The 17,368-nt window shown below is 40.2% G+C and overlaps 1 protein-coding gene across 10 annotated transcripts in view; it reads right to left on the reverse strand.

Annotated features, from left to right (window-relative positions):
• NEK1 (NIMA related kinase 1) overlaps nt 1–17,368 on the reverse strand; it is a 144,859-nt gene that overhangs the window by 114,554 nt on the left and 12,937 nt on the right. For all 10 annotated transcript variants that reach the window (XM_048847672.2, XM_048847673.2, XM_075127796.1 and 7 more), the window contains 3 exons: nt 16,755–16,809; nt 14,996–15,196; nt 13,024–13,084 (listed from right to left, as the gene is read on the reverse strand). In XM_048847672.2, the coding sequence (XP_048703629.2) occupies nt 13,024–13,084; nt 14,996–15,196; nt 16,755–16,809 (317 nt within the window). The remainder of the gene's footprint in view (nt 1–13,023; nt 13,085–14,995; nt 15,197–16,754; nt 16,810–17,368) is intronic.

Below are 17,368 nucleotides of genomic sequence, written 5' to 3' on the forward strand. Positions count from 1 at the left end.
AAGTTTTGTAAATGAGTTCCAATTGTTCATGGATTAGGAACCCAATCATATAGATTATTTAAGTTAATCTTTCTATCTACCCAATGGGACTCAGTGCTCAGTATAGAAGATACCATCAGAGATACTCAGTTTTGCAGTTCTTAAACTGTGGATTTGTGTCTCCAGAGATAACATGCTTGTTAACAGCAAAAATGTTTTGAAATAAAATAAAATAAAAAATTAAATTAAATATATAGAGGTGAGAAATAACAGACCTCAACCCTATTGTCCCTCTGCAAATTTGTGTACACAGAGTCAATCCTTTACCTCTCTCTAAAAGTGCAAAGTTTCAAAAAGTTCAATGCTGGGGGCAGAATAAATCTGGACAAGGAGAAGAAGTCTGGAGATAAATGTGAGACGGGAGGGACAGGCAGGAGAAACAAAAGTGAAACTGTTTAAGCAGCATATTCCAGAAGTCTTAAGTTCTTTCTGAGTGTAGCCTTTATTGATCTGAGATCTATCATACCATTCTCTCACCAGATGGGAAAACATATAGTGGCAGCAGGCTATAACAGAGACCCAGTTTGGGAATATTTTAATGAAATTCCTCTACCTGGGGGTAAGACAGGCATGCCTGCAAAATGCAAACAGTGCAACAAAGAAATGCAAAGCCTGGTTGCCTGAATGAAACAACATCATGAGATGCGTTCCTTCTCAGGAGGAAGCTGTGTTGAAGATGATGAAAGGAACATGTCTGAACATGCAGGATCAGGTTGGTAAACTTTTTTATTTCATACTTCTTTCTTAAGGACTGCCTGTCTTCCTTCTGGACTATTCTTGAATTCTCATGTTTGAGCAAAAAAATATAGTTGTTACCCTATGGTACTAGCATTTTAGATGCAGTTGTGATAAAAAATAAATAGCTGAAAGAGGCAGATCTTCCTTTTATAATTTCACCTTTAAAGTAGTACTGAGTGTCCGTGAATGCAATGAGCAATACTAAATGAGCAGTATGGTAATAATAATAATTAAATAACTGCATTGACTTTTTGTTTAGGAGAATCCATCTTCAACATACAGGATTCTGAAGACTATCCACCTTCAAGATCACCATCATTTTCTATAGTTTGAGTTATCTACATAGTGTTTCAGTAACATCATGTATGTCACACATGATATAGCCACAGTATATCACCTTTAGCAAAAAGAAAACAAAAAAATCTCCATCATCCAGAAACAACCATAGATAAATTTGTGATAAGAATCAGCAGATTACAAAAAGAGGTAATTGATGAAAAAATTGCCCCGTTTATGTAACAAACTTTCCTTTCCATATGATTGAGAAATCACACTTCATTACACAGTCCAGTCATTAAGACCAGGACACAGTCCACCCAACAGAGCAGATGTTGAAGGCAAATTGCTGGATAAAGTGTATGAAACAGAAATTGAGCAGTGTACAAAAAGTCTAGAAGGTAAAATTGTTAATCCAAGTCTTGATGGGTGGAGCAATGTCCACAATGATCCTGTTGTATGTGCTTGTGTGACAACAGAAGAACGGAATGTCTTCCGTACAGAAACAATTGATACAGCAAAATACTTACAAGAAGTAGCAGTAAAAGCTATAACAAACTGTGGGAAAAAACTCAAATGTCTAGTATACAGCTTGGTCATAGACAATACTGCAAATGTATCCAAGATGAGAAGAAATTATTTAGAAAAAAAAAGAGTCCCAAGCTAACATACAGTTGCAGTGCTCATTTGATGCACCTTCTAGCCAAAAAGACTTCAGTGTTCCAGAACTAAAGGCTAATGTTGTTGAAATTGCAAAATAATTCCACAACCACTTTGCAGCAACGGCTCTGAAAGAAGTGGGAGGAACCAAGCTAACTCTCCCACAAGAGATGTGATGGAACGTAGTATTGGACTGTTTTGAGCACTGTATCAAGAACTGGCCTAACCTGAAGACAGTTTGTGAACAAAATCATGAAAAAACAGATCGCATTGTCACAGAGTTCTCAACGTTGGGCTTAAGAGAAATGTTGAACACATGCCGAGTACCCTGAAGCCTATTTCTGTAGCCTTGAACAAAATGCAGGGAAATAGCTGTTTTATTGCTAATGCTGTTGAAATTTGGAAGGCACTGAATGAGATCTTAAAAAGAGAAATATGCAATGACAGAGTTAAATTACAAGCATTAAAAAACAATGAATGGGACAAGCATTATCTCCAGCTCATTTTCTTGCAAATATTCGCAATACTTGGTACCAGGGTCAAACCTTAACTGTTGAAGAAGAGTTGTCTATGACATGGACATCCAGCAATCATCCCTCCATAATGCCAACTATAATAAACTTCAGAACTAAGGGTCAACCATTCAAGAACTACATGTTTGCTGATGATGTTTTAAAGAAAGTCACATCAGTGAACTGGTGGAAATCACTTAAGCACTTGGATTCAGAGACAGTTGAAGTGATAATCTCACTTTTAACAGCAGTAGCTTCTTCTGCTAGTGTAAAGAATATTTTCTTCCTTTAGACTAATTCATTCCAAACTGAGAAATCGTTTGGGACCAGAAAGAGCAGGAAAGCTTGATTTTCTTTTCCAGATTATGAACAAACAGGAAAATGAAGGTGAAGACTACTGAGTTAGCTGCAGAAGCCAATATTTTAAGTTTCTCATGTTGACCTGGCTGACATAGTCTATTTAATTTTTATTTTTTAAATATTTCATTTAACTATTTTAAACAATTTTGACAAAAACAAACCTGATTTTAAAAAACTTGGTTTACCTAAATTCAAAAATTCATATGCTTGTTTTGTTAAAATATTATGTTTGCTGTTGAAGAAAAAAATCCAGAATACATAACAGTGTTTTAGTTAAATAAAACAATTTAAATGTCTGTCTGGTGATGTTCTCCTCCTAATACAGCATGGCAAGAAAATCCTCCAAGTATTAATGATTAATCTGTTGAATTGGAGATCGTTCTCCCAGTGACTTCATAAATTGCTGCTTCAATTACCTTTGGTTAATGAAATAACCAAACAATCATTTATTTTCTGATATAGCTGTAAAACTATGATTTATTTTGAAAACTTTTCAGATTAAACAACGTATAGCATGTAGCTTCTAAAAATGAAACCTACATCTCTGAGTTGTGAAGAATATATATTCAGGTTATAACAAGAATGCACTTTTATGTAGAAATCCATGATTAAATAGAGTCTGACTAGTGATTTAAATCATGATTTAAAATCAATTTGATTTTAATCCAATCCACCCTGATTTATTTACTCTCAAAAATTTGTAGAATTTTAAAAATAATGTGCAGAATTTTTATTTTTTTGGCACAGAACTCCGTTAGGATTACCTCTTGCACTCAAAACAAGGATCATACCCCTAGACAATGAGCCATTTGCTTGCCACCAATTAGGTTTTCCTAAATAAGAACAGGGAACATTTTTGGTCTAAAAATAGCCAGAGTCAAGGTGTAGCAAGTTCTATGTAGTGTCTTCACTCTTATCTATGGGATCTTTTAGAAAGAAGTCTGAAGGTGTGACTTCTGAATGTTAGACTACATCAATGGTGGGTCTATTGCTGAATCAAACTTAGGATCCCAGAACTTGTTAAATTTCCTTATTTTTTTTTATAGAACATTTTAGCTTAAGATTTAGTTTTAAACATAAATCCCCAGTCTGGTCTTAAGATATCCTCAAAGCAGGAGTATAGGAAACTCTGGCTCTATATTTGAAGACTTTTTTATTATTATTATTAATTATAATTGAGTTTTGTGAACCACAGGCTCCATGTCCTGGGAGACTCATGCATTTTGGATCTTCATGTGTGCTTTGTTTTCGGTGGTATGTGGTACTTCCCTTGGTTGTTTACAAGAGGGTGATAAGCATATTATTCATCCTGGTCTGCGGACCTCTTAAGTAAGATGGGGTACTGGGACAAATACCTTGATTGGGGAAACAGCCCATTAGATGGCCCTAGGAACATGAAAGGATGCCTGTCTTCTCCTCCAGGCTGGATAACCACAATTTAAGTACTTTAGGACAGACCTAGTACCACTCAGGGCTTTATTTAGAAATCCCTTCTGATGTTCAAAATGGCTTGTGATTTACTAACTTCCCCGTCATCCATGATGGAGCTACTGTCTGAGGAATGGAGTGCTTATGTAACTCTATTTTGGGAACAGACTGCCTAAGGAGCTCCTGATGCTTTAATGTGGGACCAGTCTATTAAAAGGGAGGGACAAAAAGAAAGATCCCTTCTCACCTTTCAGACTCTGCCAGGGAAAGAGGCTTAGAGTGAGGTTCCCTGGTCTGAAAAACTAGACAGGCACAATTTCTATTACACTGCTGCTTCAAATGGGGATTCACAGGAGTAACAGGATTCTCTTTATGCCCAGACATGCTACAGTGTGGGAGAGTGGCAGTGAGTCCAATACAGATCACCATAAGTGATCCCTTATACAGGAAAAGGGCCTCAGCAAACAAGCATTCTCTGAGGTGGGATGGCAAAGGCAAAAATATTTAAATTTGAATTTTACATCACTTGCTCATCAACTATATGAATTACTTCCTGATGAAGGAGACACTCACTTCTGTCTATCTGGGAGCTGGAGCCTTAGAGTTTGCAAAACTTGCCCCCTAAGTAAGCTACAAGTGGTTCTCAGCTCCTTGGGAAGCCTCATGTTCCTCGTCAAGCCTTTCCACAGCACGATCATGACTGTGAATGGGGGAGATGAGATCCCAGCATGCTGATTTGACTTTAAATTCTCATGCCCTGGCAGATCAAGGGTTGGCTGTTTGCCGCAGCAAGGCATAGCTTGCCCTCCGAGTCTTCTGAAAAGCTGCCTATCGCATATCTTGGACTTGGCTTGATGCTTCCTGGTGCTTCTCTACCTCGTTAGAAGGGGGAGCAGAGGAGCCCACTCAAGTGGCGCTGTTGCGACAGTCCTGGAACTGACATGACCTGTAGCCATTTTGTGTACGGATTTAGCATAATCTGCAGCCATCTTGTATGCAGATACCACCGTAAATTGGTAACAGAAACCATAGTTGGGGAAATTTAGCCTTGGCTTTAGCAGATAGAAGAAAATACTGTAGCATTGCTAACAGGGATAGATACAGTAAAATCACAGATTCATGGGAACAGAAGGAAATATGGACAAGCTAACCTTGTTTCGGCAAGTTTCTTTACTGGGTGTCTGATTTTTTTTGTTAAAAGTTGCTTTTGTTGATAAATAGAAATTATAAAGTTTTTGCTGTTCCGAGGGAAAGTGTTTTAGACCATTAGACAATATTTTAAGAAATTAGAGAGTGTATTGTGCAGGAGATGGGAGTCATGTTCTGCTGCTGATTAACCATTCCTACCCTGAGTGTGTATCCCACCTCCAAGTCATAAAAATAAGCAGACCTTGAGATGTTTTAACAAATTTTGAAAAAACACAAAAGCATGAGTAAGCAGGCACTAGACATGGGAACTCCCAATATAGTCATGTAAAATGAGTGGTTAGAATTATTATATAGTTGTGTTTTGAGTAAAATAATTGGTTATGGTATAGATAAGAAGAGGAGACTGTTACTCACCCTGTGCAGTAACTGAGGTTCTTCGAGATGGTTGTCCCTGTGAGTGTTCCACTTTAGGTAAATCTGCATCCCTGCGCCTGTGATCAGAGAATTCAGTAGTAGTGCCTGATTGAGTCATATATGCGCTGTCCCCGTCTCGCGGCACCTCTGAATGTTACGTAGCACTGTGTGACAAACCTCCCTCAGTTCCTTCTCTATCACAGAGTCTCTACCATGAAACTCTGAAGTTGACGGGAGGAAGGAGTGTAGCGGAGCACTCACAGGGATAACCATCGGGAAGAACCTCAGTTACTGCACAGGGTGAGTAACCTTCTCTTCTCTAAGGAGTGACCCTGTAGGTGCTCCATTTTAGATGACTACAGAGCAGTGCTCCTCAGGGGAAGGAAGGGGCTTTCGAGTTGCAGTGGTAACAAATAAGGCCGTGAGTCCAAACAGAGCATCCAGTGACGAGTCTTGCCCTATTGCGTAGTGCTCTGTGAATGTATGGGATGATGCCCATGTTGCTAGTTGCAGATGTTTATGATAGGTACATTGTTGAGGAAGGGTATTAATAAAGAACGCAATCTAGTGGAGTGTGTGCGGGTCCCTGGGGGCAGGGGGATGTTGTAGTTTTTGCTGGCAGTAGCAAAAAGGTCAATGCAGCCAGAGTTCCATGTCTCCGTGATGGGGAGAAATAACTTTGACAGGACTAAATCTTTCAGAAATTTGCAAATGTAAAATGCTAGCACCCTTCTGCCATCCCAGGTACGGAACATCGTTTCTTGTTTGTTCCCAAAAAGTTTTGGAAAGAACAATGGGAGATGGATGGGCTGGTTCAAGTGGAATGAGGCAACTATTTTACATAAAAGTTTTGGATGTGGTCTTAGAGTAACTTAATTTTAAAGAATATTGTGTATAGACGGTGTGCCATGAAAGCCCCAAGTTTTCCAACTCATCGTGTGGCTGTTATAGCAACAAGAGGTCACCTTCATTGAGAGCTGGAGAAGTGAATATTTTGCTAAGGGTTCAAATGCGGGCCCAGTAAGGCATCGTAGCACTAGATTAAGGTCCTATGAGGATGTAGGGGCTCGTATTTCAGGGTAAAGGAGAAATCGTTTAGTGGTAGGGTGCGTGAAAACTGAGAACTTGTCAACTTTGTGGTGGAAAGCCATGATTGTCTCAAGGTGTACTCTGAGCGACCCAATTTCTTAAATTCCAGTATGTAATCAAATATTGATAAAGGAGAGGTAGTCACCACTGTTTATCTATTCTGGTACCATATGTGGAATCTCTTCCATTTGTGTAGGCAAGTATATCGGGCAGTAGACTGTCTGCTGTTTAACAGTATGGCTCTTACTTCCTCTGAACAGGTAATTTCCGCTGCTTTGGAATCATGGAGTAGCCATGCTTTCAGGTGGAGTATTGCCAAGTTCAGGTGGTGGACCTTGCTCACATCCTGAGAGAAGGTATGTGGAAGAAGGGGAAGAGTACACAGTGGGCACATGGCCATCTTCAGCAGGGAACCATGTCTGTCTGGACCACGTGGGGGCTATCAAGATAACTCTGGATTTGTCAGTCCTTATCTTATGTATGACCCTGGATAGGATAGGGGTTAGGGGAAATGCACACAGTAGAGGTGCATCCCATTTGAGGAGAAAAGCAACACCCAGAGCAGCAGTTCTCAATCTTTTTCTTTCTGAGCCCCATCCCCTGCCCCAACATGCTATGAAAACTTCACAGCCCAGCCACAACTGTTTTTCTGCATATAAAAGCTAGCCAGCATTAAGGGATAGCAAGTAGGACAACTGTCGGGGACCCCACACCACAGGGGGCCCCACAAAGCTAAGTTGCTCAGGCTTCGGCTTCACACCTGGGTGGTGGGGCTCAGGGCCCCAGGCTGCAGTCCTGCACGGTGGGGCTTCGGCTTTCTTCCCTGGTCCTTAGTGAGTAATGCCAACCATGCTTGGAGGACCACCTGAAACCTGCTCACGGCCCCAGATCCCTAGTTGAGATCCACTAGAGATCAGGGTTCCAATCCTGCTCTCAAGCAGAAATGTGGACATTTGGCATTCTGGGTTGCTGCAAAGTGTATGGCTGGGAACCCCCAGCATTTGAATACCTGTTATAGTCCCCACTCACAGTCCTGGGAGAATTTTCTGCTCAACATGTCCGCAGTGGTGTTTTGGCATCCTGGTAGGTAGGAGGCTGAGATGTCAATGTTGTGGTGGATGCACCAGTTCCATAATCGTATCACTTTTGTGCGTAGCAAGTGTAACCATGCCCCCCTTCTCGGTTTATATAAAACATAAAAGCAACATTGTCCATCAATACCTTTATGGTCTCGTTCCTGATCATGAGTAGGAAATGTGAGCATGCACTGTAGACTACTCGAAATTCCAATAGCTTTATGTGCAATGTTGATTCCAAGGGGGACCACCTGCCCTGGCTTGTGTGGTCGTACCAGTGCACCCCCACAACATAGCAGAGAAGCGTCCTTTGTGAATATTATTGATGGGTCTGTCAAAGGGAACTCCTACACAAACACTGTGTGGTCGAGTCCACCAGTACAGAGAAGCCAGTCTTGAAAGTAGCACATGTAATCTGGCATGTTTCACGATAAATATTGTTGCTGACATATGGCCTAATAGTTGGAGACAGGTTCTGGCTGAGGTCCATGGGCTGGTTTGTGTTGTAGTAATCAGATGGACGAGAATGACAAATCTGTGTGGGGGCAGTTAGGCCATAGCTTCCAATGAACTAAGGTAGGCCCTGATTAACTCTAGTCTCTGCACAGGCATGAGCATTGATTTTTGCTAGTTATTTGTAAGCTTGGTTGTGAACAGACCCATTTTCTTTTGGGTAGCTCCTAGGGCCTTTTCTTGTGTGGAGGCTTTGAGTAAGCAATAGTTCAGCTAGGGGAATATTATGACCTCGTCTGCAGGGGGGAGCCACCACCAATGCCAGTACTTTCGAAAATCCGATGGAACCACAGATAGGCCAAAAGGGAGTACCTCGTAGTGGTAATGATCTTTTCCCAGAACAAATCTGAGAAACCTCCTGTGTGAAAGATCTATCGTTATGTGGAAATATGCATACCGGAAATCAAGAGTCGAGAACCAGTCCCCTTGTTCTAGTGCTGGAATTATCGTTGTGAGCGTGACTACCCTGAACCGTTGGGTCTTCACAAATTTGTTGAGTTTCCTTAGGTCAAGAATGGGCCTACATCCGCTGTTTTTTTTCCTGGGTTAAGGAATGATAGGAGTAGAAACCATTCCCTCTGTACTATGTTGGTATTAACTCTATGGCACCTAGGTGTAGGAGATGGTTTACTTCCTGTTGCAGTAGGTGTTCATGAGAAGGGTCCTTGAAAAGGAAGGAGGTAAACTGGATTCAAAGCCATTCTTGATAATTTCTAGTACCCATTTGTCTGATGTGATGGTCTTCCATGCTGGGTGGAATGGAATCAGACGGTCTCTGAAAGAATGGACAGCTGTGGATGGTTCCAGCACTTGAAAATGTGGGAGGTATCTCAGGTCCTTGACCAAACCCTCAAAACTGCTGTTTAGTGTGGAGTTTCTGGGATTTTCATAGTTGAGATGGGAGTGGTCTCCACCTGGTAGGGGTCTGCCTATGTTTTTGTGGGTCATATTGCCTCTGTTTGTGTGTATGGCGCAGATCTTGCTCTTTGTGCTGAGTAACATTTCCCATTTTTTTCTTTGTGTAAGTGTGTAGATGCTTAAGGATCGAAGAGTTGCTCTGGAATCCTTTAGTGTGTGAAGTGACTCATCTGTTTTATCTGAGAATAGCTTTGGGCCCTTGAACGGGAGATCCTCGACAGTGGATTGTACCTCCCTGGGAAACCCAGAGAGGTAGAGGCATGAAGCTCGCCACATGACTACAGTCGTGGCGATGGAACGTGCCAGTGTCTGCCAAGTCCATTGAGGCTTGCATGACTGTTCAAGATAGGAGCTGGCCCTTAGAGATGACTGCTTTAAATTTCTTTTTCTTGCTCTCAGGGAGATAAATCAATAAAGTCAGCCATCTCTGAATAATTGGAGTGGTTGCATTTAGCCATTCACACCTCAGTTTGTGATCCTGAACTGTAGGGTCACTGATGACTAGGCCTGACACTCAAAAAGATAATCATTCCCAGTCACTATGGTATGGATTGGATCTGGAATGTCATCTGCCCCACACATTCATGGTTTCTATCACCAGAGAATTTGGTGTAGGTTGTGAAAACAAAAATTCCATTCCCTTGGAAGAGATGTAATATTTTTTGTCCACTCTATTACAAGTAAGTGGAATTGCTGCTGGATTCTGTCAGATGACCTTGGTCAGGTCAATGGATACCTCATTCATCCGGAGAGCAATCATGGATGAAGATGATGTCTGGAGGATGTCCAACAGCTTATGTTGTGACTCCACAACTTCTTCCACTGGTATCTCCAGAGAGTCTGCAATCCTCTTAAACAGTTCTTGTGACTGTTTGAAGTCTGGATGTAAGGCTACAATTTTGTCACAGAAACTGTGACTTCCAGAGACCTCTCTGACTTCAGCCACCGCGGGGATCCTGGAACTCTGAGCTGCCATGGGTAGCGGGGGACCCCAGAGCTCTGAGCCATCGGTGGCGCCCCCCTCTCCCCCGAGAGCTCCAAGCTGGGGCCCCTGCAGCTGCCTAGCCACGGCAAGCAGTGTGGGGACCCTGCAGCTGCCCCACTGCTGCAGACAGTAGGGGACCCCAGAAGCAATGCGTGCTGGACCCTTCACCGTACCCATTTTGTCAGATATTTTTAGTAAAAGTCAAAGGCAGGTCACAGGCTTCCATGAATTTTTGATTATTGCCTGTGACCTGTCTTTACTTTTACTAAAAATATCTGTGACAAAAGTTTAGTCTTAATCATCCATTATGGGTACTGGGGGCACGACCGCTTTGTCCAGAGAGGAGGAGGAAAAATTAGCAGCTGGGGTGACCTCCTGATCCTAAGTCTCTTAGAGTCCCTCAGGTGGCTCTTCCAGGGATTTACAGGGTCTAGGCATTGAGGATAATAGGGAATGCCTTGACCTCTCTGTGTGTGCTGGGAGGCTTACAGTGTAGTGACAGTACACTGCCCATGGGTCCCAGTAGGACCACCATGGTGGGGATGGCATTAATGGAGATATCCAGGGATGTCTGTACCACCCATGAGCTTTGGGTCCGGGGTGGTGTTGAGGTTGTTCTGGTGGACCTGGTCTGGCGGTTGTCCGGATAGGAGAGGAGTGACATGAAGAGAGGTTTTCCTGTTCTTCATCATCATTCTTGTCGCTGGAGAAAGGAGGAGCTGACCTGGATGGCGGTGTAAGCTGGTACAGTACCAACCATGATGGAGTAATATCAGTACCCAGGAGGAGAGATTCCAGTGCTGAAAATACTAAGAGGTTTTTTGTGCCGGAGAAATTGCTGCGGTACTAACAGCACTGGTACCGAGGAGGGTGTTGTCGGCAGTACCAATGCAATTACGCTGATTATCAATGTTGAGGATTGTACACTATGGAGGCAGAAGGTGGCACCACACACTACAGTGCTGCTGAGCTACTCGGTGTCACACGTTTGAGCGGTTCCAGCAGTACTGAGGAAGGGATGGTTAAGTTTCTCATTGCTGCTTCTCTCCTAGCCCGCCCACTTAGGGTCCTTGGCTTGCACGGTACCTGAAGTACCAGAGGGTCCTGCCACCTCAGAGGTAATCTGTCTCGGTGCAGTTGGTACCGATGGTGTCTGAGGAGTTGGGGATCACCTCTTTTTGGCAGATTTCCAGGAAGGGGAGGCTGTAGCTGGAGTGCTCTCTCTTTTGAGAGGGTACTGCAGAATGCCTGTCAGATGGCACCGCTCGAGACCAGTGCCCAGGAGAGGTCCATGATCCTGGATCGGATGCTGGGCACAGAGACTTCCCCATCAAGAGGGCTTTTAACTGAAGATTCCTCGCTTTCCTGGCTCGGGTCTTCAGATTACGGCAATGGGAACACTTTTGTGGTACGTGTGAATCGCCGAGACCACAGACACACAGTGAGTGTCCGTCAGAGACCAGGACTGACAACTGGCAAGTGAAGCAGCACTTAAAACCTGGAAGCTGGGCATGCCCCTCAGAATATGGTATTTACACTATGCTAGAAGGTATAATAATTTAAAGAACAAAGAACAAAAAAACCCCACACTTTCTCATGAGGAAAAAAAAACAGGGAAGAAAAAGAGTAAATAAAGACTTAACTAGCTAAACTAGGTTCTAAAATTCCTAATCTAGACTAATTCTTAAGATAAAGGTAAACTCAGAGGCACTGCCATTGCTCCATCTCAAGCCAAGGGCAGTAGAGAAGGAACTGATGGAGGGTTGGTCACACAGCACTATGTAACAGCCAGAGAGAGTGCAAGATGTGGACAACGCATGTGCGAACCAACTAGACACTGCTACTGAAATCCTCTGATTGGAGGGATGTAGATTCACCTGAAGTGGAGCACCCACAAGGACACTACTCGAAGAAAAACTCCCATTTTAAACTATATAATGAGAGTCAAAAGAGAAGTTTGTTGGACCCTAACACTGGGATGCAGCCTAAGATCAAAGCTGCTAGATCTCGGAGACCCTGCACGACCATACTGTGCAGAAGCTGGAACCCCAGACGATCCAATCCTGACTGGCCACTGGGAGAAGCCTGTTTTACGGGGAGCGATGAGCATCAGATCCTTTGCATGTGTACTCTGTTCATTAATTGCTAATTAATATAGCTTCAGGGTATTACTGTGTGAAGGCTCTTTCACTGGGAAAAGGTCCCGCGAAACCGATGGAGGGCCACCGGACCCATGGAACGGGGGAGATGCCCTAAACTGTTGTGTTGTACCAGAGAAACTAGAAGGTAGACCCTCAAAGCTGCAGTGATTCCTCTCATCTCATCAATGCTGCAAGATGAAGTCAAGTTGCATAAAAACAAATAAAAATTGAAGTTGTAAGACAAAAAGCAGTCGGGAGAAATTGAACCAGCAATTTGTTCTGCTATCAGAGGCAGAAACTCTCATGTCCTGAGTTGAAAGGCTCAGACGTGGAGCCTCCAGCAACAACACTGGACCACCACCAAAATTCAAAAATGAAAATTACAGTATTACCAATTTGCTATGAAGAGGAGAGAACCTGTGCAGCAGAAATACTGATTAATCCCTTGACTGATGTTCAGTATTAGCAATCTGCTTACTTTTGAAAATAATGTGGCAAAAGTAAAATGTAACTTTAAAAGTTAGAGGCTCATTTATAGTTTAAACGCGTAGGTTACACATACATGCTTTCCTAAAAATATAAATAAAATAATAAATAAATAATAAAATATTTATATTTATTCCCAGGTTGTTTTTTTTAATATCTGGTCAAAATAAATTCCATATCTGAACACAATCTATCCCACTGCAACTGAAGGTAACTGCAGAGCACTCGTGTACATTTACCTGGTGCAACATGGGCGTCAAACTTGTGGAACACTTTGTGACTGAATTCGTCTGCAATAAGCTAAACAAAAGGCAAAGTTATTTTACTAGCTACAACTTTTATTCATGCACCTACAAAAGACTAAAGTGTTTCAGAAGTCTTCACTTTCCTTACATAAATTACGTGAAAGTAAAGCTTGTAATTCAACTTTATCTGCAAACTTTGGCCTTAACTCTGTTAAAACTTACATACATGCCTAACATTATACACTGTGAGATGGAATCAGGCAGCAGCAGAAAAAAAAAGGAAAAAAAAAAGCAAATACAGTACAGTACTGTGTTAAACGTAAACTACTAAAAAAATAAAGGGCAAGTTTAAAAAAAGCTTTGACAAGGTAAGGAAACTGTTTCTGTGCTTGTTTAATTTAAATTAAGATGGTTAAAAGCAGCATTCTTCTCTACATAGTAAAATTTCAAAAGCTGTATTAAGTCAATGTTCAGTTGTAAGCTTTCGAAAGAACAACCATAAAGTTTTGTTCAGAGTTGCGAACATTTCAGGATTACCAACTACCTCCATTCCTGAGGTGTTTGTAACTCTGAAGTTTTGCTGTACTTTTAAATGGAAGGAATTTTTTAATTCTTATTTCTTTAAAAACATTATGGGGATCTGTCTGCTTCCTTGTGGTTTATACAGGTCTTGTCTTTTCAAGAAGGAAAAGACCCGACTACACATGGGAAAACAGCAAAACTGATTACGCTAAGTGCTGTCAAATGCACAAATATACTTACAAACTGAGAAAATTTATACATTCAGATCTTTAGATATTAATAGTTACTAGTGTTGGTACAAGTTTTTCAGATACTTTTTACTTTTTTTTTTTTTTTTTTAAATTCGCCGTCCCTTCAATTGATTTGCTCAAGTCCCAGTGAAAAAGAGTCCCATCATCCAGTGCCCTCACTGGACCCAGAAGGAAATACTGCCTTTAGACTATGGTAAGTTACTGCTAATTAACTCATGGCTATTCAGACCCCATTGAAAATTCTAAACCTATGCTGGCCTCAGGAAGCAAAGTCAAATCACAGGAGCAAACAGGTTAACCCTTAGGACAGTGTTAACATTGGACAGCTAAGCCCCTAAACAGTTCTTTAAAATAAAACTAATTTACAGTATTTGCTCCCACTGGGGATCTACTCCCTATTTTAGCTCTAAAAGAAATTCCAAGAGAATTTTCAACTCCTGTAAGAATGCAAGTTTAAAGTTCATTTGGAATTTCAATTCATATATGAATTAGATTTACACATCTCCAAAAATATATAAATAAATGAAATCAGTATTGTTTGCCCTCTGCTATTCTTGCTCACCTTTACATTGTCATTTTAATGTAATACTATCATCAGAACTGATCATGGAATTCCACATGGGCAGAAGCAAGTTGAACAATTTCCTATGTCCATTTAAACATTCCTGGTTGCTTTAAAAAAAAAAAACACCCCACCCCCACTCTTAAATATTCCCAAAGCATTTGGAACTGTTTGCAGATTTAAGAAAAAGTACTAAGGAAATGGTACTAGTAGGTTACTGAATTCATTGTCAGTCCTATGTTATGGATAGCCACCTGTTCAGATATATCAAAGACTAACTAAACATTTAACTGTACAAGCACACAGGACATGATGCACTTAAATTAAATAACTGAATTACTGAAATTCAGGAATAGGAACAATATTTCAACAACCTGAAATGAAATTTGTTGGCAGTTCATTTTACTGGTATAATAAGTGTGACTGTTTCCTAAATATAGTAGTAACTATTTTTCCTCAAAATAGATACAAGTTCTTTACTTTCTATTGTAATATTTTTGGAAGTAATTTCTCATGAGTATCTTATATTCTAAATTTGCATCTTACTATAATAAAAAGTGCAGATGGTTGAACATAGCACAATAAATAAAAGAGGCAGAATTCTAAAGCTATTTTAAAATCATTTCCATACCTGTGGTGTAAGAAATTTTTCCACCCGTTTGGCTATAAAGATTTTCTCCAATATGGAGTTGACTGATGGTCTATCCCTAGGATTCCTTTTAAATAACTGTGAAAGCAGATAACGTAGATCGTAGGAATAATGCAGAGAAACAGGAGGAAAAGATCCAGAGATTATCTTCAGTACCAGGTTTTTCATGTTACCAGCTTCAAACTATAATTACCAGAAAGAGAGAAATTAGCATACATTAATATGTATACTGTAATGCTGGCACAGCCATAAAGAACCTAATTTACATAAACATACCAAAATAAAAAATAAAAAAATTACTTCTCTTTAAATATTTGAAGGGCCATTATCAAAAGATCTTTTAGATCTCAAATGTGCTCTGTATCTAGTAATCTGATACTAAATACTTTAATTTTATACAACTCTGCCACACTAAACAATAAGACTAATTTTTGGATTCTGAAAGTGTTTTGTGCTTTTTGTTAGCTCTGTATCTACAGTTAACCAATAAAAATTGTTCCCAAAGCTGGCCAACAGTCAATGGTAATGCAAAACAATGTTTTGGAGTAAAATGCATATAGGTTGCTAGCCTCCTTCCCTTTTAGTCCACCAGATTGTCAATCCTTTTATGAAAACGCCACCTCTAGGAACAAAAAGGATAGTAAAAGGTCTGTGTTCATTTAGGGCCAAATCCTGAGAAGTGTTGTTGAAATTTCAACATGAGCTGTAGGTACTCTGGCACCTCTCTGGAATTCACTCTAATCCTTTAATCAACAATACTGATTAGGCCCTGGGGTTGGAAGCAAACTATGATGAACAACAGCTAAAAAGGGACATCACTTGAAATCCAGTCTATTAAATTATATATAAATACTTTCCAGTACCACATCTGCCTCTGAAGCCCCTTTCCAAATTTTGTCATTTAACAATTATATTTTCCTATTTTTAAAAATGTTTTTCTCCCCACTGTTGCCATGTCAGTGACCCACCAAGCAGGGAAAACTGACTGACTAGACATGGGAAACAGTGATGGATTACACAAGATAACTGAAAAATATTTTTCCTCTAATCTTTCTGTTACAGTCATTTTAGATAAACAGTTTCAGACAAGTGTGATTTTTTTTAATGACAATACATTTAAACAAAATCAAACACTAATTTCAATTTTATTTCTAAAATAAGGGGGTAAAATGGCATGGGAACGTAAGGAAGAGAGCAAAATATACTAATAGGAAAAGGATAGTCTCCAAAAAGATACTCTTAAAGCCTCTAAAGAGCAGTAAGGTATATTTAAAAAAAAAAATAATCTAGAAAACAGAAGACATTTGCCATTTGTGCATGCTACAAAGGAAGCTCATTAGTGCAACTGCACCAAAGATACATTCAATTAGTTATTGGTGAATTCAGTCTGTAAAGTTCACAATATTGCTAGGAAAGGAATGCTACACTTTGCTTAATGCACTTTTGCTATCATACTTGCTACTTTTGTTGCTAAAACACAGTTTAGTGAAGGAGGCTTAAAAAAAAAAATGTGTTGCTAAATATACTGCACACGTGCAGGATAGGCGGCAAACAAAAAAGTGAGGGGGAGAGATGGCTACAACAGTAAAGTTAATTTCAAAAACAAGCACATACCATGAAAAGCCCTGCATCAGCTCAGATATAATATATCAGTCTGAAATTTGACAATGGACAAAATAATGAAAGAGGTATGTTTGTAAAATAGAGTAATAATTCCAAAGTATTTTAAATTTTTACTTACTGCATGTTTAAGTGTGCACATTTCATAGAGAACACAACCAAGAGCCCATATGTCACTAAACAAAGAGAACAGACCTGAAAAATTAGTTTTTACTCCAAAAATACAAAATTATCTAAAACAGCGATCCTCAGACTGTAGTGCGTGAAAAACAAATGGCTCTCTAATGCATTTCCAGCAACTCTTTGTAGCACAATATATAAAAACATTGTGTGATTTAATTATTAACCAAATCAGAATATTTTTACTATGTTATTAACCAATCAAGTTATCAACTTGTACTAAGTTATTAACTTACTTGCCGTGAGAATACATACATACATTATATAAATAAAATTAAATATGAATAGTACTATAATAAGTGAAACAATGAATTCACGTTACTGTGCTTTTCTGGGGGTAATGTTGATCCTGAATTTGGCTCCTGAACCACTGAGGTCTGAGTATCGCTGCTCTAGAAGCATGTTCTTGAAACCAAGTGATAGAAATTAAGCATTTGTGCATTTTGCAAGATGTACTAGCTTCCTATCTATTTAAAAAACAAACATATGCCTCTTCCGAACAAAGACAGCACCAGATATTTCGGCTCCAGACTCTTTTTATGTAGGAATCAATAC

This window comes from Caretta caretta, chromosome 4 (assembly GCF_965140235.1).
Source record: "Caretta caretta isolate rCarCar2 chromosome 4, rCarCar1.hap1, whole genome shotgun sequence".
Lineage (NCBI taxonomy): Eukaryota > Metazoa > Chordata > Testudines > Cheloniidae > Caretta > Caretta caretta.